This window comes from Populus nigra, chromosome 1 (assembly GCF_951802175.1).
Source record: "Populus nigra chromosome 1, ddPopNigr1.1, whole genome shotgun sequence".
Taxonomy (NCBI): Eukaryota; Viridiplantae; Streptophyta; class Magnoliopsida; order Malpighiales; family Salicaceae; genus Populus; species Populus nigra.
The window spans coordinates 38071705-38097692 of NC_084852.1; the positions used below are offsets into that span (position 1 = coordinate 38071705).

Below are 25988 nucleotides of genomic sequence, written 5' to 3' on the forward strand. Positions count from 1 at the left end.
AATAGTGCTTTGCCTTTTTTTTTTATTGTGTTAGCTAGGAATTGGACTTGATAATTTAAATCATTTTTTGCTCCATTTACTTAACTTTTTATTCATTTCATATTGTGTTGGTTAGGAATCGGACTTAATAATTTATTTTAATTTATTTTTTATAGGGTTATCACAATGTTAAAAAAAGCTAAAGCTTGATTTTGTAAAAAAAAAAGTCGATTTATCGCTTGTGGAAAATTGAAAATGTGGTTCGGGACTCGATCAACTTGCTTCCTAGACCGAGTTGTGTGTTTATAAAAAGTCAATTCGAGGTTAACTTGGTCAACTCGGTAGGTTAACCAATGACAAGGTTAGCCAAGTCAAAACCCACTAAAATTTGGTTGACTTTTTAATTTTTTTAATAATGGTTTTTATTTATTTATTGACTTGGGTTAAGCCTCTCAACCCGTGACCATAGCCTTGTATTAGATTGAACCCAAGTCGAGTATAATAACTATAATTATAAGAAACCTAAAATAGCTCTTGATTCCATTATAACTCTAGAGACAAAAACATTGTGGAATTTAATAGTGTTTTGCTTTTTTTTTCATACTTGAATTATTTTTTACTCTGATTACTTAACATGTTTTTTTATTTTGTCATTTCACATTGTGTTGGCTAGGAATTGGGTTTGATAAGATGTTTTGATTTGTTTTCTATTGGGTTATCACGATGTCCAAAAAAATCCTGACAGAATTTATGCTTGATTTTGTAAAAAAAAATCGGTTTCATTGTTTGTGAAAAATTAAAAATGTTTGGATCAAATTTGATAATGAGGCAAAAAAACACAGGCCTTTTGTAAGTTGTTCATTAAGCTCAATAAATGCCGTTTTCTAGGATTTTTGCCTTAAAAAATCTTCGTTTTCAATTTTTTTCCCTCTTAGTTTGTAACTTTTATGTATTGGTGTGAATTTTATTTAGTTCACATTTCAATACTTAAATTTAAGAGAGTAAAAAGTCGCTAGAAAATGGTAGTGAAGAGAGAAAACAATCAGGTCGAATTTCATTAATGAAAAAGCCAAAATTGGTGTTGGTATGTTCCTCTTGACAAAAAAAAGTGTCATTTACATATGTTTGAAATCTCATATTATAAAAAAAATAGACCAAGGTTAAAAAAAAGTTTTTTATTTAATTTTATGTTTTTGAATCGATTTAAAGTTGTCTTGATTGAGAAATTGGTCTATTAAGGGTTTTCAAGGTGTTTATTAGTTATGTTTAAGTGAAAAGAGGTTAAGAAACCCCAACCTAGTTTTATGACCACCAAATTTGAGCAATAAAGAAATGTGTCATCTACCACAACAAAGAACATGTTATTTAATTCATATTTGTTTTAACATAATAAAAGGGTAAATGACATGTCATCGAACTTGAGCAAAGAAGAAGAAGAAAGCGTGCAAGCTTGGACTTGCAGGCTCGTGCGTACTAGGCCTTCTTTATGTTATACATGACGGGAGAGGTCAATTTCTTTGTTCTAAGCACCTACCTCTTTTATGTGTGTTTTTTCAAAGAATTTATTTTTTGGATTTTTATTGAAAGGGGCTATAAAAAAAATATGATGTTTACATAACTATTCAATTTTATCGTGGTTCTTAAATAATGTTATAAGTTATTATATAAATGTTAACAACTTTGCAATACCATAAAATAAGACATTGGTCATAAATATCCAATGAAATTTTAGTTCTTTAATTTTTTTATGGATATTTAGATGATTTTCTCACATTTATCTTTTTTTTCCCTTCAATTATATACATATATTGAGTCATTATCTTAATATATTTTTGAATGTTTTTATGAGATAATGAAAGGTTTGTATTTTAAAAGCATACAATTAAAAAAATGCTTTATTAAAACAATAATAAAAAAAGCATTAATAAGAAAATGAAATTTGATTGACGAAATACATTTCTCCTTTATAATCTTTTTTGTTATCTTTCATGAAGATTTTTATTTTTATAATTGTTTAATTAAACAAAAGATTAATTCCAATAAACAAGGTTATTAAAATCAGTCAAGGCCATGATTTAGGTTGTGGATTGGGCGGGTTTACCCGGTTTAACTTGAGTCAATCTAGAACGTCGTTGTTTTAATAATTTTTTTTATAAAAAACATTGGATTTATGTCTTTTTTGTTTATTTTCTAAAGTCAAATCAGGTTTGGACCAGGACGACAAGTCACAAGTAGGTCAACTCTTACCTAGATTGTTTAGAAACTTGACTTGGTAAGAGACCAAGTTAATGAGTAATCTTGTTAACTTGTTCAGCTCTGGTGGATTTAATAGCATTGTCAAAAATTTGCTCGATGCGGAATGTGAGGAACATATTAGTTACTTCTATACTACTAAAAGACTTGGATATAATTATGGAGCTTTAATGTTCATATGAACAATGAAGCTCCTTTTTCCCTCTAATTTAGCCACATTTATTTTTTTCCATTTCTTTTTTTTTAATTTTATTTTTTTTTCTCTATTTCATCCTCATATTTTTTTTAAACAAATGTTCAAGTAGCTTTTGGGCCGGTCAAGTTGACTAGATCGCGTTGAAACAACTCCTAAGTGATTTAATATTAAACTTGGGTTAAACAAGGAGTTGGCTCGAGAAGTTTTTTTTGTCAATTTCATCTTTTTTTCTCTCAAATTCATCCTTAGACCTTTTATATCGAGCGTCTAGGTTGCCTTTGGGATTACTAAGTCAATTGAGTTACGTTAGTGCAATCCCCACACGATTTAATTTTTAACCTAGACTAAGAAGAAAGTTGGGTCGGGAGGTTTTTTGTGTCAATTTCATCATTTTTTTCTCAACTTCATCCTTAAACCTTTTCTTTTTACCAGACATCAATCAAAATGATTTTGGAAAGGCTAAGTTGATTAGGTTATGTTGAGGCAACTCTTACATGATTTTATTTTAAATTCAAGCTAGTTAAGGAGTTGGATAAGAGGATTTTAAGATTGGCTCATTGAGCTGAGTTTAATAAAAATATTAAATAGTTCTTTACAGTTTAGATATTTTTTTATTATGTTTTTAAAAAAATTAATCTGACTTGCAATGTAATCCAAAAATAAAAACTAGTACTAACTATTTTAGTAGGCAAATCAACCATGTATTACGCCAAGTGATCGTGCTGCAATTCAAAAAGGTTAATAAACAAAATTCTTATCACTATTTTGTAGTTGAAAACTCAACGGTTTTAAAAACTAAAAAAAATATAAATATAGTAATTAGAGTATAACTAAAGATGAACATGTATTAAAATCAATTCCTTGAAATGAAATTTCATATTTAATCAAACTGTATCATAATCCATACATGAAAAAGATGGGTAAGTTATTGCTACTATTTTATTTTTTTCTATAAAAATCATTGGCCTATTTGGTTGTATACAAATTAAGATCATAAAATTATGATTGTAAGAACTAAAAATAAAAATAAGCATATTATCTAACATACTAAATAAAATTGGCTTTCTTATATGAACAATAAAACACCTAGTCTTTTTTTTTTAAAAAAAAAAATTCTTTCAATTGAATGCTTCTATAGCCTAGTTATATGAAATTAGGCTTGAAATTGTGGTAAATATACGAAATTAAAAAAATATAAGACTTACATATAAAACACAGAGAAAAGACATTTCCAATTTCAAGTTCGTGAAAATTTTTATTTTGGTCCTAAAGTTTATTTTGTTTATTTTTATTTCCTGGCTTAGAGAGAAAAAAGAGAAACTCACAGGAAAATAGTATAAGAGAGAGAAAGTTGATGCTTGTTAGAATTCCAACAAACAAAATGGCAAAGCTTAGTGTTAGAGAGTTTTATTCAACAAAAAGAGTTTAATAGTTGTGGTTTTTCACCTTCAAACTTGAGATAATTGATTTTATATTTTTAAACCAATTTATGGGTGTTTGTAGTTGAGATATTGATTTATTTAGATTTCTAAAGTGTTTTTTTATTTGTTTTTATATCAAAATAGAATTTTAAACTAAAAAACACTCGAGCTTAATTTTCCAGCCACCTCAGGTGGTCAAAATCTAGGTTGGTAGACAAAGAGTCGTCTTCCTTAATTTCTTTTTTTGAAAATAAAAATGGGTCGACCACCTCTTATTGCAAAAAACAAATATACAAGCCTAGACATGTGGGCATGGGTTTACAGGCCCAAGTGTGCCTAGGCTTGGGCAGTTGGTTGTGAGCGCAAGTCTATCTCCTCTCTAACTTTGCAAAATTTTTAATTAATATCCTTCCTCTTTTGCATTTTTTGAGTTTACATTAATGTTTTATTTATTTTTAAATTAATACCCTCTCTATGATTAGTTTGAATTTTTTTGTTTACTTTTTTAAATGATATTTTTTAATTTTGTATTTTAAAACTACTAGAAAATTAGAATGAAGTAACGAAAAATAAAATAAAAATAATATTTCATCTTTTTTACCAATGGAAAATATAGCATAAATTTTCAGTTAGTCATTTTATATGGAAAATGATGATGAAAATTGGTTTTTTTTTTAACAGAATTCTTAAATGTATTTACAATATGTCAAATCACTAAAGGAAACTCCATCATCGATTTTAAAAGAAAAATTTGATTATTGTTGCATCTCGGTGGACGTCGCGGCGAGGGCCAAAAGATATATATTGGAAAATTTGGGAGTCGCCAAATTAGAGAAAGCTAGGGATACTAAAAATTAGCTTTGATTCTAAAGATTCAGGCAAAGGGTTAGTTATGCTTAAGAAAAGAAAGACGTCACTCTCACAGCATCCTCTCTTATAAAAGGTTATCTCTACTATGTGTTTTCTCTCAAATTTATCTTTTTTATTGCCATAAGTTATCCTAATTGTCCTTTTTTAGTTTTTTTTTAAGAAAAACAAATCATCTTGTAAGAAAAAAAAAAGGAGGGTTTGATATCGGTCCCCAAAATGGGAGATACTTTGATGTGATTATTAAAATTCAGTATTAATCCTAAAAAAAATCTTTCATAAAAAAATTTGATATCAAACCTAAAAGAAGAGACCTCTAAAAAAAAGTGAATTAAAATTCTAGTTTCTCATTTCTAGATTAATCCCTCGGACTCTTGAATTTGAATATGTAATTTTACCATGCTATTAGTAGTGAAAGAGTAACGATAGAATTGCATTTTTTTTCATTTCATGACGTAAGAAAAAAATTTCTATCTTCTACTAGCAAATATTTCGATTCTTGGCATTTTTTATTACTAATTGATCTTGAAACATGCACCATAAAAAGGCTTTTGCCTTCATGAATCCAAACCTTCAAAGACGAGGAAAAAGACAACAATTCTCCTTTAATCTTATACACAACAATTATACACTATGTCAAGCTCACTCAAGAAAAAAAAAAGGAGGGTTTGACGTAAGTCCTTTTTTTTCATCTCTCTTGCTTGGTTTGCACTTGACTCTTCAACTCATTAAAGTTTTACCCGTGTGATGACCATGTGTGGCTGCCACTATGTCAAGCAACTTAAACCTTATGCCACAAATATTGCTCTCTTGTCAAATAGGGCCCCAAAAGTATGGAATTTAAGTGTCATCTCAAGCTCATCATTTTCCTTGATGGAGAATAAATGCTCCATTTTCTTTCTTTTTTAAAAGAGTTCAACCAATACCTCACTACCAAGGACTATTTTGAGCCACATTACTATCAATTGATTCTTTTGCATATTATTTTCATAATTCCCCCTATTTGATTTGGACATAAACAACATTTCTCCTAGTTGAAGTGGCTTATATCCATCATCATCATTCAGCCTTTTAGACACCCATGCCACCTTCATCAGTTGTTTTCCTAGTAGACCGCATGAGGTTCTTATACATCAACATCATCTTTGCCAAGAATTTTACAAATTCGGTCAGGGACCATCATTTTTTGTAAATAATTTTTCTTGTCTTCGGAACAAACCACATATTTTAAAATGATATTCTTTCAAATCTAATTGTTGATAAGGAATCATCGAGATGTAAAAGCATTTTGGTTCAAGATTAAATTTTCTTGGTTGATAACCCAAAACATATCATTCAATGATAGGATTCACTTTGGATGTTTTTATTGGTATATAAGCCAAGTGTTTAATGACAAATTTTAATAATTTTTTTATTTTATTTATCTAATCATGGATAGAATAAAATGTTGATATGCTTTTATGAAAACATCTTAAGATTTCAAAGCAACAAAAAGATATATGAAAAGATACTTTATTGAAAATGCAATAAAGTTTCCAAAACAAGAAAAACACATTGCAGAAAAATGTCATCTCGAAGACCTCATTCATAAAATTCAAATGACAAAGCGATGTTGCAACATCAGCTTTATCTTCACATCAAGTATCCCAGCTCAAACATCTGAGGCCTTTAAATTTGACTCAATTACACCTTAGGATTGGTGTTAGACGTAATACAATCCCATAGAGGAGCTTATTCTTAAAGGTATGATAATTTCCAATGTTTTGTCCAATTATGCTTCTTCCTCGGTGATAAAGATTGTTTGGAATGAGAAAAATCTATGCAGTAAACCCTTTTCTAATCACAGAACATCTACGCTTCCAGTTTTGATGTTGAAAAGCAGAAAGCAAAGGGGCTTATATGAGATTATGTTCTTATTAAAACCTCTATATTAATTGAATGCATCTTGTTCCATTCTTATATACACACACACACACACATATACACACACCCACACCCACACCCATAAATCCATGAATCCATTTTTCTCATCAATACATGTCATGAGTAAATAACAAGTCCAACATTTTTGCTATCAATGCCTTCAGGAATTGGTGGATGAAGTAGAAACAAGCTATAGCTCTTCATCTTCACATCAAATGCAAGTATGTTTCTTTTCTAGGTAAGCCAATAAAGTGAACCAATCACAGATAGTTGTGTCATACGATGAAGTGACTTCTCTTGTGGCAACTTTAATTCATCTAACAGCTTTCATCTTTAAGTATTTAAGTCAAACAACTCAGCTCTAATGCAATGATACAGATAGAATTATTTATCATGTGAGCGAAATTTGGGCTTCGAGAATATTACAATCTTGTATTGCAAAGGCTTTGATCTTTTCACCATCATGTCAAATTCTATAGTATCATATCATATCATATTTTTAGATTCAAGGTCGTCCACCCGTGTCTATTAGTAGGGTTGTACACATAATATCATGGTTCATTGTAAGCGTGGCAAAGTAAAACACTTTGATTTGTTGATGCCACAATCTCCACATAGTTTGGTAAGAAATCAATAGACATCTCGAGATGGGGCTTTAAGGTGTCAATTGATACAAATGAAGCATGATATTCATTTAGGATTATGATTTGTATGAAGAAACCAGAGATAATGTTGGTTCTTTGACCGTGTAGCTTCATGAAAGTGGACTCACATGTGAGTTTATTCCATTCTTTGGAAAGAAGCCTATATCTTCCCACAGTCTCCATTGAAGCACATGTTAAGATTTCATAGATAATGTTTGGGTATAGGTTACGAGCTAAGTCCATGATAAAGTAGAGGTTTTTTTTCTTGAAGAAAATCACAATAATGCTTCTAGATTAAAGATTCACAACCTTAAATAAATTTCAGACTTTTGGGAGCTCTTGAATATTTAGGGAAAAATCAGATTGGGGGGGGGGACTATATTCCTCTTTCAAGTTAATATAGTGTGCAAATAAATGCATGATTGATTGTGTATGTAATTTGCAACAAAAAAAATGATGAGGGATTTTATCGACTTTTTCTTGGAAAGTTCTCACTGAGGACTCCAAACCCACAAGAACTTTAGCTGATTAGGAGAAAAATTTATGGCCTCATTGTATTGGCCTTTTGCAATCTAGTCCATATATCCTCAATATTAATGTATCCTCCATCTCACACTTCTCATGAGGACCAGTGAAGATCTAATAAAATCTCAAAATAAAGATGTATAACATGGCATGTTATTGTCCATATCCTATAAAGAGTCCTTCTCAAAAGATAGGATTTAGCTCACCAAGGTTTTAGGCTCAACTTGTCTAAATCTAAAAAAAAATTAGGCTTCTAAATTGTTCGAGTTACCAGTAGGGTAACTCAACCTCTTAACCTTATGTACTATAAGCATGGAAAAAATTTCAGGATACCCGTTACATAGGGTGAGTTCCAATCTAAGTGGGAGTCCAAATGATTATAAGTGTATATAAGTCACGCTCACCCCCATCAAATCTCCCTATCTAATCTTAAAAGAGATGAGCTTGGTCCAGAGTTCTTACTGGCTTTTCATGAAGTGTGTGAATAATAACTTGCATGTTAACGCAATATTTAAATAACATGAATAAATATACAATGATAGAAAAAAATAGCAATAAATAAAAATATTTATAGAGAAATAATCAAGAAAATAACATAGAACTTAAAATCCTTTCTTATACACCTATAGATGGATGGCAGATTTTTGAAATTATCAAATTATAATGTAAAATTTTTCCTTGTGGTGAGTTTTGTCATCGGAAAATTATGCAGTGAGATTTCATATTGAGTTTTAATCTTTTGTTTTTTTGTATCCCGTACGTGAGCCTTAATCTTTCTAAATTTTTTTTTCAGTAATAATGGATATGTTGTTTTTGCATTCCATTCTCACATAGATTGATTGATTGCTTGCCTATTATGGTTGCAATATAATTAATGATGGTGTTAAATATCTTTCTTTGTGTCGTCGTGTTCGTTAAGGGGACTCCTGGTCTGCCATGCCTTGTGTCTCATTTAATAATTAATGGTACCCAAAATTCAAAATCATTAAATTAACTTATTTTCTTAGTGGATTGATGAATTCATTTTTTATTCTTTAATTGTTATAATTGGTATATGATCACATCTCTTTCACATAGACTATTAATTGTATAATAAAATACACTTAATTTTTTTTTATAAATGATTAAAAATTCATAACCATTGTCTCTCATTAAATGTTCCAAACATTATATTATAAAATCTTCAAAGATTAATATACAAACTACAGGTGATCCATAAAAGATCATGCATGCGTTTTGACATCAATTAACTCTACATCATTATGGGTATTAAACCAATCTAATGTGTTGTTCTAAATTGCGAATGATAATGTTAACAAAAGTGCAGTAATTATTCGAAGATGCACATAGAAGTTTTGGCAAAATTAAAATCACTGTTATGAGTTTAGATAAGCCTTCATATGTATAGACATGATGACTAGTAGTACTATAAGATGTATGTTTGTTATGTCCCGCACGTGAAGGCTACGCACCTTCTTCCCCACACTTTTTTTTTGACAAATTCTTGGCAATACTTTATTTTGTTTAGAAACTCAATACTAAGATTTTTAATATTTTATATGAAAACATTAAGAAAAAATCCATGTAAATATAGGCTATACATATTGTAAATAATGAAGTTTAAAAGAATATTTTAAAAGGTTTTTTTATCTCACATTAAAAAGATATCATGTTAAGCTTTTAATAGAAAGTATTTAAATCAAAAAAGTTTTTTATCCCTCATTGAAAAAACATAACTTTTTTCTTGGAAACATAAAGTATATATAATAATGGGTTTCAAATCCCACATTGAAAAAAAAAATATTTTATTGAGAACATAAAGTATATTTACTAATGAGTTTCAAATCCTACATTGAAAAAAGATAACTTTTTTCTTGGGAACATAGAGTATATATACTAATGGGTTTCAAATCCCACATTAAAAAGATATTATGTTATCATTTTAAGTTGAAGTATTTAAACCAAAAGATTTTTTATCTCACATTGAAAAAACACAGTTTTTTTTCTTGAAAACATAGAGTATATATACTGATGGGTTTCAAGTCTCACATTTGAAAAAAAAATTAGGTCTCGCCCGGGTCACCGGTTGACCCGCCGGGTTGACCGGGTTTGGCCGAGTCATTACACCGGCCGGCTTTTGACAAACCCGGACTGGTCCAGCCCCCGTGTCGACCCACCATGCCTGTCCAGATTTAATAACTATGATATAGACCCTTGAGTCTGCGTTGAGATTACATGGATCCAAGTATTGGATTTGACATTTTTTATTCCTCTTTTAAAATCCTTGTTTCTTTGAAAGTTAGACGGCAAAAAGAAATCTTGTTTCTTCTCTTCCCTTTTTCTTTTGTAGGTCCTTTTGATGGACGACAAGACAACTGTGAGAAATACAAAATCACAAACACGCATCTCCACTCTTTGCTTATAAAGTACCCTACACGAGCCTCCAACTTTTTTAATCTACAATTATTATTTTTGGTATAAAATTACTCTTTGATTCAGGTGTGTTTTGATTTTAGATTGGAGGAAGTTATAATTTTTTATATTGTTATTTTGTAACATGCTTTAATTATTGTGCTGTATTTTTAATTATGTAAAGTAGTATGAGTTGTATTAAATATGATAAGTCTCTTACCATTACTAATTTGAAATTAATCATTACCAAGATAAGGTTCCATATTTGTTTTACTTGCAATGTTTGGAATAATATATTGATTTGCACTTGTGTTAGGAAACCAAGTGACAGTTTACTGTCAAAGCCTCATTAAAAAAGAAGTTGGTCAAGAGTTGATTTCCATTGGTTACTAGTTGTGAACATTGCTACACTAAGTGACCAAAAATGTTACATAACTGACATCAGACCTGTCGTGTATGAGACCACTGATTGGGTGAAATTGTTCGATTAGACTATTATTGCCAATTGCCCCCATAGCCACGATTCTGCTGCCAAAAACCACCATTGTTGCCACGACAATTCTGACCACTAGACTGGTTGAAAGAGGTGCGAGTATTCCTCAAGTACCCACTTCTTCTTCTGCCCCGATTATGAGAGTAATCATTGTTATTAAAAATATAAAAACCACGTTGAGCGACAAAAGTAAAAGGAGGCTGCGTAGGGGTAGGCGCAATTATACAATAGTAGGAATGGATTGAAGAGAGCTCATGTGTAAGAACTCATGGGTAAACAAGTGACTATGTAACTCAGAATAGGGAAAAGGCTTAGTCTTGGTCGATAGACTTGTAATCAAATCACAAAATTCACTGTAAAGGCCTAAAAAAACATATAAATTGAAATCAATAACGGAGATAAGTATGCATGTTGCTGCTAATTTATCAAATATTCCTTTAGCTTTCTACACATAAATGGTGATAATATCATCACCTAGACGAAGATCTTGAAGAGAGTCATGTAATTGCATAATCGAAGAGTTGGATGGTGAAGCAAGGGGTGTTCTAGTGTGCTCCAAACACTAACAGAAGTCAGACAATCAACCACAAGATGAAGAACATCCATGGAAAAAGAGGAGAGGAGAGCACTGAGGATGAGTTGATCTTGTTGTTTTCATGTTAGAAAAGCTTGGTTAATGCTAAAACCGAAGGTGGCAGAGGTGGCAGAAGCATCACTCGATAGGACCTGGGAGAAGGATATGGAAACGAGCCATCAACAAACAAGAAAATACCTTGACTAATCAGATATGATTTCATCTGCATATATCAATATAGATAGTTTGTGTTGGTAAGGTTGAGATTAATTAGTTGTTGTGTGTTAGAAAAAGGAAATAATGATTGTCAAGGAACTAACACCTGTTGTTATAGCAGATGCAGACATCTTTAATATTATAAAATCGCATATTTAACAATAAGAAAAATCGTAATACATTAAGGTCATTTTTGTATAATAATAGTTTTTGGTCATTTTTGGATCTCATCAATGAGATCCGATTTTTATCAAATTCAATTAAGCATAACATAACAACATAATGATTTTGTTCCGTAAGACATGTTTTGTCTTACTGTGCAGCTTTTTCTATATATATATTAAAGAAATTAACCATAGCCAATCAAGCTATTTTGCTTTTTTTTAATTGAACCATTTAAGATAGAAAGAAGAAGGAGAAGAACTTGATGGTTGGATGGATGAATTGTTGATTTTTTTATTTAGCAATAAATTATGTACATTTCTTTTATAATAGAGGAAATCAAGTAAAGTATTGTTAATAATAATTCTCTATTTTAATATGCATTAAAAACTCATGTGTATGAAAATATAAACTGGTTTAGATATGTTATATATGATGGTTTTTATATGTTTGGTGAATAAAAGAATTATTTATAGATAGAGGTCCATATCAAAACCGTGCGATTTCAAAAAAAAAATCACTTGGATGGACTGATGGGCATTGCTTTATTTGATATTCTGTCGAGATTAAAATAATATAATATTACTCTAATATTTAATATTCCTCGAGAAATTCTTCAGAATCTATTAACTAGCAAGTATATAGGACCAGTTATAATTGGTCGCTGAAATTAAAACTATTAATTTTAAGCATTTCATGCAATTAACTATTGAAGGCTCGTGAACTATGCTAGTTTTAATTTGAGTAATCATAGTTTAATAGGATGGAAAGGCTCTTTCGTCTGAGACAGTAACAGATTTAAACGATGCTCTTCTCATGAAATGACCGCTAGCTACCGTGGGCTAGTTGATAGATTTAACTTTTTTATGGCTTTGTTTTTTCTGTGATTTTTTTCTTGAAACTCAAAAATATTATTAAATATATTTACTCTTTTAATATGATGCATAAATACTATTATAAATTTATATTTTAAATTTAATATATATTTTTTTAATTATTATGTATTTGATAGAAAAATACTAATACTAATACTAATACTAATAATAAATTGTTAATGAAAATTCAATTCAATTCTTTATATATATATATATATATATATATATATATATATATATGAAATTTAAAAATATCTTAATGAAATCATGTTAAACATCAATGTGTCACATTGATGTTTAACATGATTTCATTAAGATATTTTTAAATTTTAATTACACATAAAATATAAACATATTATTTTGATATATATATATATTTTTAAAATTACTTTAATAATTATAAAATATTTATTTTTTAACAAAAATTATAATTCCAGTTAAAAACTTTGTGTTCGTTAAGGTTAATAAAAAATATATTAATAAAATAATTTATTTTAATTGAATTTTATGTATATATTCAGATTCAATAACAATATCGGAAAAATTTCCTAATACTTGGCTAAAGAATTTGCAATATGTTAAAGTTTAAGTGACTTGCTTACTTTTAACTTCATCGAAGTACGTTGGAAGAAACTTATTTTCAATATCGAAACAACTTTATCTATGTAACATTAATTAATTTTTTGGGAAAACAAATATTACTATAAATTAAGTACTGGTCTACATGTTCCATTAAAAAACGGGAAGCATTTTAAGACTATGGAACCTAGCAATGATTATTTAAGAGTATAAGTAATTGTTTCTATATCATCATTGAATTGCAGCCCCTCATATAATAAGCTCACATGGCATGTATAGAATTAATAAGTCAGTTTATTAAGTTTTTATTTAATTTTTTTCTGGTAATTTAAAATATATGGGTTTAATTTATATGTCAAATTTAAAGCGTTTGAACTTGGTATTTAATCAAATTTAAAGTACTTAAGTTTGACAACTGAATCTAAAATAACATAAATCTGGCACACATGTTAAATCTAAGAAAAGGAATCATGTTTAAAGAGTGAAATTTTATATTCTTGATATATTATATGTGTGGGTAGTTTGGTCATATTGCTATATTTGGAATTTTTTTTGTTAATACAAGATGTAATGGTAATTTTTTAAACTATAAAGTGTCATCACACAATGAACCAAAGGATGATAAATGTGATTCTCTTTAAACTATTATTTGTTTAAAAGATTTTTATTTAAGATTGCTAAGTGTATAAAAAAAATAGAACAATTCCCAATTCTTAATATACATGGTTGTGTAGGAAGAATTGATCATGATATTTAGGTAAAGGTTATTTTTAGGTCAAATTAAAATTAGGATCTACTTCTATTTGAATATTTACATGTCTAAAATCAATGATCCATGATTTAAAAATTAATATAAAAGAACTCTTAGTTGATAAAATTCTTAAACCTTGAAGTCAAACATCATATTGGAAGATTATAAGCATTTTTAGTAGCTCATGCAATGAAGTCTTCGAAAGTAAAAATTAGGCCCATAAAAAACCAAAGCTTTTTTTTTAGAGGAGAGAGGGCCTACATGATGTGAGCTTGATGTAAAAATACATACTCAGACCTTGGGTTCAAGTTCAGGTTTTAGTTAATTATAAAATAATTTTTTAATAAATAAATTTATTTATTAACAGCCTATAATTATCTATCTATCCAGATTCAATGAATCTTTCAGGATTAATATTGTCTAATAAGTTTTTTTATGGAAAATTTTTATTTTTCAAATTTAATATTGTCTTTAATTTTTTCTTAAATATTATCTGGTCAATTTCATTGAATCTATCTATATTCAATGAATATGTCAAATATTATTTTTGGGTAGTTTTTATTTTTTAAATCTAAATAGGAAAATATTCAAATTTTAAGAATTAATTATAATTAATTTGAGTTAATTTTTCCCCTAGTTTATAAATAAGGGTGAAGTGCTTTGTTTTATGATAAAAATACTTATGTTCTATTTACCTTTTGCCTTATTTGCTCTATTGATCTCTAGCTTTAGATTATATTATTTTAAAAAGAGAAGATTGAGAAAGTTTATAGTTCATAGAGCTAGATTGAAAGGTGTTGTTATCTAAATCCTACAAGGCTACTTACACTAAGATCCTCTACCACCAATTGACAAGCAAGTTAGTCTTAAGGAAATATTATACAATCCTTGACAGTAATTTTCTTTCTTACCTTGTTTTGTTTAGAAATTCTAAAATTAAATACATTATATATATTGTTCTATATTTTGTACTTTTTTATCTAATATATTTATATGTTACTCTCTTGATTATATGTTTATAATTCAACAAAAATACTGGTTATGCCAATCAATCCTAAGAATCTTAAGGCAAAATATTTTTCCTATTTATTTAGTTTAATTATATATTTACATGGGTAGACCTTTGTTAATTGAATAATTTAATATAACATTTGCTTTTATGTTTTATTTTATAAAATAATCAAAAAAAATTTTTGTTATTGCGATAGAAAATTATGAACTTTACTAAAAAAAAAATGATGTTTTGGTAAGCTTTGCTTTAATATGGAGGATCTCACCCTTACCTTCTTATAAATACTTAACAAAGTACCACATAAGAAGTTGAAAAAAGATACCATATAAGTTATGGAAAGGCAAAACAAATTCACACCCAACATTGCAGTGACCCATTCTCTTTTCTAAAAGTGAAACAATTTTTGTGTTTAAAGGGGAAAAAAGTTTGGAATTTATAAAAGGAGTCGCCATTTAATATTATGGTTACTACAAATCCTAACTAGTCTTTAAAGTTATAAAGTATGGGATTAGTTATGCTATAGAGAAGATATTATCATCCCAAAACATCCTACTTAAAGTAAGTTGTATTGTTGTTTGTCTTATATTCCTTATGGTATGTTATGTCTAATCTATCATTGGTTTACCTCCATGGACAATAATTTAAACCCTAGGTAGATGTTTAAGCTCAAGCATATCCATTCTAAAGTGCAAGTCACCTTTGCCACTCCCAATTACTACCATTTATTTTGATAATAATTGGTGAATTGACATATCTACAACCCATTACTCTTAATCAAAATTTGTGACTATTAATAGATTATCAAGCAATGTCAATGAATAATTGAATGAGTCTATATTGGGTTTATTAAACCCATACCAAATCCTAAGAGAAGTTGTTGTTGAACACTTTGTTTATGTAATGGTGGTACATGGATAATGACTTATTAAAGTTCATTTATCTTATAGTATCAAGGTTCACTTGTAATTTATTAAATGATATTTTAATGCTCGTTTTGTAAATATACAAGTAATGATCATTATGAGTAAATCTACTTAAGGTAGGATATAATTGCATGAATTTTGAGATTTACAAAGGAAATTAATACCTCTTATTGACACTTAGATGTCATCAATGAATATTAGACCTAACGGTTTAAGATTTTGAAAGGATGATATATTTTAAAACTTGAAACCTAAAGAAACTTAAGTGTTACACCTCATTAACATTCAAAGTATTAGCTTGTTATAAGTTTATTTACCTCAAACACTATGAGTAAATAATAAGATATTTATTTTCAACGTGTTTTTAAAAAGGAAAAGGTTTTGAAATAGGTTATGGAATGTCAGCCTATGAATACCTTTTTAATTGGGGATGAAACCCTTAATGGATTTTGTAACCAAAATACAAAACTCATTGAATATGAATATACATGCATGAATGTGAAAACATTTTCTTATGTTATTTGAGTCGAATAGAAATGTGAATATGCTTCTCATACATAAAGGAAATGATATTATAACATTTTATATTATAATGACATGAACAAAAACACATAAAATAAAAAATACAACTTAAGGGTTTCGACCAAAATGTAAACACAAATACCAACCCATTGGTAAAAATCATTCCATTAAAAACCTCATTAATACACAAGAAATCAAAAACCTCATTAATACACAAGAAAATCAACCATAAACCAAAATAATCATTCAAAAGATGTTTGGAGCTCGAAATAGACTTTCTTGGGTGGTTGAGGTGGATGAAAAAGGCTAAAATAGTGGTAGCATGTGCAAATCACGTGCTCGAGAGGGTTTTTATGGTTAGTGTATCATTTTATTCACCACCAGAATCTGATCGGCACTTGGATAACTCTGCTAAATATTCCATCTTGTGTTCTTTTAATCAGTGTTGGCGGCGATGTTCACTGCCATTAAAAGAGGGAGATTAAATGTGTTAAAGGCCTGGTGGTTTTTCTCTCTCTATTAGTTTATTTTCTAATTTTCAAATATGCTCACGTAAGGGTCATTAGGCTATAAAGTTTACATGGTTGTTTAGCACTCATCAAAGGGAGAAAATTGACAATATTAATGTCTTTTTAAAGGTGATAAATTTTGGTGACCATTTTTCTCTCACCCTGATCTACCATAATGTAGGGGTTGTTGGCTTTAATTGATAGAAATGTTTTATAAAAAACTCCAAAACAAAGAGAAAGGTAGTAGTCATGTCAAAAATAGAGGTTGAATAATGATCTCCTTTATTTTCTTCTTTTCAACTTATTCTCACCTTAGGGGGCTTGGGTGTCTCTTCTTTTTTGTCTTGCCTCCTCCGTCTCACATATTTTTTTTTATTTGTATGGCCCTCAAAAAACTCAATTTCACTTTGGTCTTTTTTTTTCACTTTAGCCCTTGTCCATTTTTCTCCCTACTTTGATTTTTTTTCATTTCTTTTTGTATTTTGACTTTTATTAAAATAATGATAACATTAATTCAATAAGAGAAATAATCAAGAATTTCAAAATGGATGTGTTAATGGCAGAAATGCTTTGAAAGCCTATTTTGGGTTTTTTTTTCTTTTTTCAATTTTTTAAAAGACGTTGAAAATTATGAAATGGGCAAATGCATTAGAAATATTGTTTTTAATTTTTTTATTTTTTCAAAAAGACACCAATAAGATAAAAAAAAAATAGTTGGAAATTACAATATAAGTGTGTGAATGACTGAAATACATCAAAAATATATTTCTTTGATTTTTTTTGTTTTGTTTTGGAAAATATTTTGAAAAGGGGGTCAATATTTGGATTAAGAAACTTTTACAAATACTTCAAAGTTTGGAGGCGTCTTTCAAAAATAGAAATATTTGAAATAGTAGATTGTATATTTATTGGATATGCATACAATAGTAATGCATATTAGTTTCTTATCATCCAAAAATATAATGGAGTCAAGAAATACAATATTGTTTACAAGATATTTTTCTTTATAAAGAGTCATAAGAAATTCACTCACTTAAAATGACAATGTCTTGCTCTAATGTTTCATATTAAAATGAAGTAGTTGATAGCAAAATTGAATCCATCATTCAAACCTATACATAGAAAGTAGTGGATCTTCCACGTGGAATCAAATTGTTAGGTTATGAATGGATCTTCAATAAGAAGATAATAGCTTATAGAACCACTGAGAAATACAAAGCAAGACTTCTTATTAAAACTTTCAAATAACAATAAGATGTGGCCTATTATACATATTCAAATGTGTCAAGAATAACTGTGGATATTAATAGAAACCGCAACTATTAAGAAGCTAGAAATACATCTTATGGATGTAAAAATAACTTTTTAAAACAATAACCTTGATGGAGAGATCTACTTGGAAGTTGGAAAACCCGATGAGTTTGTAAGCTTGTTTAGTTATTATATGGTTTGAAACAAACTCTTAAATAATGACATGAAAAGTTTGATATGATATGTTGCCAAATGAGTTTAAATTAAAAAGGTAGACAAATGTATTTATATAGGAAGCAAAAATAAAGGTTATATCATTGTTTGTCTCTATGTATTTGAATAAATATTTATAAGACATTTGATGGTTTGGTAATGTCCAAGTCTCATTATATTTAGAAAATTCTTAATAAAGTTTTTAAAAGTGCCAATAACATTGTCAAAATACTAAAAGATATAAGCATACATCTATCCAAAAACAAAAGTGAAGGAATACTCCAATTAAAATATTCTTAAATTATAAAAAGCTTAATTTATATTATAAAGTGCACAAGACCAAACATCATATACTTAGTTAGCAAACTAAATGAATTTACAAATAATCTAAGTTTGGATCATTGGAAAGTGATAAATAAACTACTCGAATACTTAAAATATACCTGATGTGAATTGAATATATAACACTAAAGACTTAAAATCAACAAGTAGATATATATTTTAACATTTGGTGAAGCAAAAATGTCTTAGAAATCCTCCAAAAAAAATGTATATTACAAGATTTATGATGGAATCAAAATTCATTGTTTTAAATAAAGTTAAAGAGCAAGCCAAATTACTCTTAAACTTATTAGAAAATATTTCATAATGGCTAAAGCTAATGACAGTATTTTGTGTCTATTATGACAGTCAATTAATAATTGAAAGGGTATAAAATGACAAATGTAATAGTAAGTATAAACACATACATTAAAGATACAATATCATCAAACACTTGCTCTTGAATTGAATTATTTTCATTTACTATTTTAGATCAAATAAAAATATTATGGATCTACTTATTAGATTTTTATGAGAAAGATGATGTATACTTCATCTAGAAGAATAAACTTAAAGCCTTTAAAGATAAAAGAGTGACAAGATGATAACTTTAATTAGAGATCTTAAGATATAAGTTCAAAGAAGAAAAAAGAAGTTTTGTGGCACTCTCAATAATATTAGAAAATAATGACTTACTGCTTATTTTTATGATGGAGAAGTGCTAGCTACAACATGACTAAGTAAATTGAGATTGGATAATTGAGCAACTATTGGCTCTCGATAAAGAATATTTTTATACATATTCCTGATTAAAAAAACAAATAGACATGCCCATTAAATAAAAATCTTAATTATTAATCAAATAGTTTATTATTATTTGTGAATCTTGAGATTGGATAATTGAGCACCCATTGGCATCCTTAATTTATTAGATTAAGTTTAATTGAGGTGTGAAGTTATATAAATCAAGATATCAAGGTCTTCATGCTATTTGATTGGACTTTCTCTATTAAGTAATTTGGGTATGGCAAATATATACCAAATTACAGGATAGAACACATTTATCAAGTCAATTAATTATCTAACCAATTAAAGTCTGAAAGTAATTAATTTGAGAATGGAGACAATTTATTGGCTTGGTTTTTTTAGGTGATGCTCAGCTCGAGTTCATCATTCATCGTAAGCAGGAAAAAAAGAAGAGCATTCCTGATATTTATTTATCAATAAGCTACTAATATTAGTTATTATGCTGTGGTTTTTCTTTTGAAAACATATTACTATGCCGTTTCATTAAAAATAAATAAATTCTACTACAGTATCTCTCATAAGTGAACCATAATCTATTTGGAAATCATACTTCTCAAAACTAGAATTAAATTTATCTTTGCACGCGCGTGCACACACTCAAAGCTTCCAGGGCTATAAAACACTCAATAAACCAATATTAAAAAAAAAAAAAAGCAAAATACATCCTAAACTCACTTATTACACCTTCATAAGCTTAAGCAGCTGGTAAATGAGTTTGTTATTTAAATTATTATTCCAGATTCAAATAATAGAGGTTACCGGAAAAAAAAACGTGTATGCATTCTAATTAATGGCTAATGAAAAACAGCTTAATCTGTTGTGCAAAAGGTAATATAAAAAATATATATAAAAATTCTCAATTTATACCGACTCATACATGATATATGTTTTCCGAAAATTAAAAAAAAAAAAATTGATATATGTGGTCGCTCTTGTGGGCATTGAGCCAGTCAAAGAAGTTGGCCGCTGAAAGGAGAAGTAAGAGGGCCGTCCAGGTCAGGCAAGAGTGGGACCCACGCGCCGCAGCAAGGTCTCCCACTTGCCCACTCCCTCTTATTTTTGTGCACATTTTCCTTTTAAAAACAAAGTTATTTGTCTGTTTCTCAACTTACCCACGCCCGGTCAACTTTGTGCGTTAACCATAGTTAATTAGCTTAGCTAGCTTCACCATCAAAGTCCAAACCCCCATGACCAACATGGCAACATCTGTCAGCTAACCCCACCCACACACTCCTCCATCTAGGGTTCGTTTGCTCAAATGTTTATATATCATATACAACATAAATTATATGTCATTCAAACATTCTTCTTATGTCGCGTGAAACACACGATCCAATCATAGTGCTTTCTCTCGGAGCATACGCATACCATCCAACTTTTTGTGTATTTTTCTTTTCCCATCCACTTTTATATTATTCTTAACCACAAGAGTTCATTCTCTAGTAATTAAAACTTGAGATTTCAGAAATAATAAGATTGCAGATTCAACATTTCTCGATGCTCTTTAGTGGCTACCACAAGGTTAACTGCGTATTTATTCAGCATGTAATTAAAATATGCCATAGACAGACAGCGAGGATAAGGATTAAGTCATACACATAAAAAAAACAGTTGAAGTTCAAATTGATTCCTTAATTATAATAATAATAAAAAAAACAACTCTATGTTGTACAAATAAGATCTCAAAATTTTAAAGGGATCCATAGACTAGCGATTTCTACTAAAGAGCTTGAAGTTTAAACTTTGTAAGGAATGAAGTATATTAAATTTGATAACTAAGATTAGATTTCATTTAAAAAACTTAGGTTTTTGTGATGCATGACTCGTTATTAATTTTTTATTATTTTATTTTCTTGTATTTCTTTTATATGAGATAGTTTCTATAAAATAGATTTAAGAGAAAGTTAGAATGGAGAGAGTTTCGATAATTAGTGGCTTAATCAAGAGCATCAAAACAATATTCTATATATACATGGGGAGTAGGATTTTGCAAGCAATTGGAAGAGCAAGAATGCGATTAAAATTTGCCAATCCAAAATTAAAAACCTTAAACGACAACTCATTCAGATTTAATAAAGAGAAGGTGAGTGATACGTCATTTGATCAACTGGCCTCTGTTTTGATAATTTTAGTTGATCGAATTGGCAACTTCAAACGAATGAATATGGAGTTCCAAACTTTTAAATTTAGCAAGGTTAAATCCTAATGAAAAGTGTGCAGTTCCTCCACCAACTTTAGGCGGTCTCAAATGACGATAAAGTCAGAATTGCTCCGACGAGGTATTAAAAGTGAGCAACTCAGTCAGCCCCGATAGTCATCATGCAAAACTTGATTTGTTTTTCATGTCTTCACACACAAAGGCTCCTCGGTGAATTTTTATTAAGGATTTACAATATTTTTCTCAAGATCAAGAGGTCTAAAATGGATTTAAAGCCTTCTAAAACCTTAGCAAAACCCTGTAAATAGCCCCCTCAAGATCAAAAGAAGGGGCTGAAAGAAAAAGGAGGAAGAGGGAAAAAATATTGACAAGAAAACTAAGTGTGAAGGCTTAAGAGACTAACACAAACTTTTCTCAAGTTTGTAGGAGACAAAACTTTCCAAATAAAAGAAAAGAGAGAGTAAAATGGCCATATGTTCAGATTAAGCTATTAGAGTGGTTAATAAGTCCGTAAACTCTGATAATTGATACTTAAATAGTTAAAATATAAAATTTATGAGTAAATGACTTATCAAGTGCTATCAATTCATTCTTGTATGTTTTCTCAGGATACAAATAAGCAAAAATTGATTATCCAAGGAATTGGTGCCGTTCCAATAGGCCCGAGTAAAGATATATAATTTGGGTTAGTGACATCAAAGCCAAGGCTAATTCTAGGGTTATCCAAATAGAGTAAGAACTTTGATTATCAATCACATGAGATAATATAACAATAGATAAAGAGGTAATTCGAATGCTCATTATTAGTTGATCTTGTTGAATCTAATGTAGGTAATTCAAGTTTGGTACGACAGTGGATTCGTTCTTTATGATAAGAAGAGTCAGTAAACATGATTTTAATCCACTAACAAATCTTTACAAGCCTTGCACAATGAGAAAAGACTTTGTTTGAGTCTAATAAAACAAGTAATTTTCATTCATTGGTTTTAGATAGATATAATGATAGGCATTCATGAAGTGGAAGCAATAGGAATGCTATTGTAGTTTTCTAGTCCCTTAGGATGGAAAGAATAAGCTATTGTTCTTCATTGCTAAAAGTGCAAGAAAGATTGTCTAAGAAAATTATAGATACTATTAATTAAGCAATAGCTTTAATACAATATAAAATCAAGGAAAAGGAAATGAAGAATGAGAATTTGATAGAAAATCTTATGTTGTTGTTGTGAGTTTTTATTATTGAATTCTACATTACAGAATACACAGGTGTGCTAACTCTAGTACATATTATAGATATTTGATACAATTGGAATTAAAAATGTATATAACATGAAAATTATTTCTATATAATCTGTTTTATGGTTATGTAATCTTGACCTTCTCATTAGTTTTGGACTCTAATAATCTAGACCAAAAAAATAAAGGATAATGATCAAATAATGCTATATTTAAAGTAGACAACCTTAAAGGAAAAAAATGAGCAAGACAATTCTTGACTTGATAAAATAGCATGGACTCTCCTCATTCCTTTAACCTCCTCTCACTTATTTTGCATTTACTATATTTGTATTAAAATAGCATGCATTTTTTTTTTAATATGATGCTAAAAAATTCAATTGAAGTTAAAAGAAAGAATCACTTCGATATTTGAAGGAAAAAAACGTGTACACATTCTATTTTTAAAAGAGAAAAATGTGTATAAATAGTCTTTTTCATAATAGCATAGAGAATATTTTTTTTCATATATTTATTGGTATATAAAATATATAGTTGAGAGACATGCATGTCAACCAAAACAATTACTTTATGGATCTCATCCCACCCTTAGGAACGCTATTGCGTTTAATCCCCACCCTTTAAGAGGAGAGTGAAACTTGGATCCACCTTCCTGTATACATTTCTGAAAAATAAAAATAAACATAAAAAACTCGTCAACAAACCATTATTCTATGCATATATTTAAACTTTAGGTTGTGAGAGAAATGACTGCGTTTTTAGTCTTTGTCCCCTCTTTCCTCCATCCTTCTTCCCTTTCCTTTCTCTGCGTTCTCTGTCTCTCTCTCCTCCCATCTCCCCTTGCTGTTTATTGTTTCCAAAAAATACATTTAACTTCTCTCTATATATTCATATCTTTATCTTCGAGTCCCGGTGCTCCCCTTTCCCTTTCCTTTTCTATTTTCTTTATAATTTCCGCTCTCCTATATCCTGTTTCAATATTAAACAAAACCCAAAACAGTTTTTAATCATCTAAAATATTTATTTTTGTAAAAAAATCATTTCCTGTTTTTTGTTTGCTTTTGATGTTGGCATGGCCGGTTTAGATTTAGGCACTACTTCTCGTTACGTACACCAGCTCCACCACAGACCTGACCTTCACCTCCAGCACCAGCCTGATCCTGAAGATCACGATTCCAATAGGGCTGGAGGCGGTCTTGGAGGTGGCAGTGGTGGTCACTTTTCTACTGACCACCACCACGACGATGACTCGCACCAAGGTCTTGACCTTGTTGCTGCCGCGGCTAACTCCGGGCAAGGAGACTTAGTTGGCCGTAGGCCTCGAGGCCGTCCACCTGGTTCTAAAAACAAACCGAAGCCTCCTGTTATCATTACTCGCGAGAGTGCCAACACACTGCGTGCCCACATTCTTGAAGTAGGAAATGGGTGCGATGTATTCGAGTGCGTGGCTAACTACGCGCGTAGACGGCAGCGCGGGATTTGCATACTGAGCGGAGCAGGGACAGTAACAAATGTTAGCATCAGGCAACCAGCTGCAGCAGGAGCTATTGTGACTCTCCATGGCAGATTTGAGATCTTATCTCTGTCTGGATCTTTCTTGCCACCTCCAGCTCCACCTGGCGCAACGAGCCTCACAATCTTCCTTGCTGGGGGACAAGGCCAGGTGGTGGGAGGAAGCGTGGTAGGAGAGCTTACCGCAGCAGGGCCAGTTATAGTGATTGCAGCATCCTTCACAAACGTGGCATATGAGAGGCTGCCTTTGGATGAGGATGACCAATTGCAGATGCAGAGTGGTGGTGGGGGTGGAGGTGGTGCCGGTGGTGGTGGTGGTGTTGGGAATAGTCCTTTTAATGAATCGGGAACGCCTTCTGGGGGGCTGCCGTTCTTTAATTTGCCGCTTAATATGACCCCTAACGTGCAGTTGCCAGTGGATGGATGGGGAGGGAACTCAGGCGGTAGGGTTCCCTTTTGAGAGAAATAATCAAATAGGTTGCTGGTGATTTCGTGATCTGTGATATTGTGGAAGCCGAGTGAGGCAGTGTTGGATTGGAGCGGCTTGCTTTGGTTGGCATTAATGGGCTCGTTGAATCATAAAAGGTCAGAAAAAATCATGGATTATCAGTACTAAAGATCACGATCTTTTTACTTCTTCTTCTCCTTCTTGATCTTATGGTGATGTTTCTAGGGTATAACTTCTTTCTTTCTCCGTCATTTCTTCTCCTTTTCTTTTTCTTTTTTAGTTTCTGATGGTTCCTGAAAATAGCCTCCTTTTACATTATGAAACTATCTTCTTCTTTATGAGAAATGGTTTGAGGATGTATTGACTATCTTAATTGAAAACTCCAACTTACTTAACTTTGGTGATGCTGATATACATCAACTAGGGTTTCTTTCGATTTTTCTCTTTTTATTTCAACTTCCTCTTGGATCTCAACTAGGTTCGTTTTGTTGGTTATATAGTAACATATACAACATGGTGTGTTTTTTTTTTTTAACCACTTTGAGGTAAATCTTGGATATTTGGTAACATGGGATTGTGTCTTTTGCATTGTTTTTAGGAGGGAATAAATATGTTAGTATTAAAAATAGAACCAGGGTTTTTAATTAAAACATGGATTCCTTTCATTGGATGTCCGTCCTTTCGTGGTTAACTACCATGAGCTACATTAATTTTCTAGCTGACTTTCTTGAGCTAGTTAGTTCTCTTGGGAATAAGCTCTATATATAACTAATTTCCTGTAATAAATATAACTTTCCTGTCTTCAAAATCTTTTTGACATAAAGAAAGACATAACAAAAATCCTAGAGCTTGTTTATTAGCAAGTTTGTAGTACTAAAACTACTCCCCTTTGAGATATACATAAGTTTAGAGACAACAGCAGGGATTGGGGATTTATTAATTATTAATCATATTTTATATGTTCTGCTACCAACAAGGGTTTTGTTTTTCAAGATAAAGCAACTCAATATAGCCCTTCTCCTGCAACTAGATTTACCCTTATATGGCTCGGATTCCCTGCCTAAACATCTTTTGTCAAGCCCATACGGATCTATTGGATGTGTTGGATATACACATACCTGCTGATGCAGTTTATATATATAAATATATGTCTAGTTCATCTCTCTAAATTCACAAAGATATTCAGATTGCAACAATGATCTTATGGTG

At 30.1% G+C, this 25988-nt stretch overlaps 1 protein-coding gene across 1 annotated transcript; it reads left to right on the forward strand.

The window, feature by feature from the left end:
- The first annotated feature begins 23557 nt into the window (after nt 1–23557).
- LOC133678370 (AT-hook motif nuclear-localized protein 23-like) lies at nt 23558–25174 on the forward strand. Its single transcript, XM_062100660.1, has one exon. The coding sequence runs from the start codon at nt 23892–23894 to the stop codon at nt 24789–24791; it is 900 nt and encodes a 299-aa protein (XP_061956644.1). The 5' UTR covers nt 23558–23891; the 3' UTR covers nt 24792–25174.
- Nucleotides 25175–25988: the final 814 nt, after the last annotated feature.

Excerpts from the sequence above, each read along its gene's own strand:
- LOC133678370 (XM_062100660.1), top strand. The coding sequence starts at position 23,892 with ATGGCCGGTTTAGATTTAGGCACTACTTCTCGTTACGTACACCAGCTC.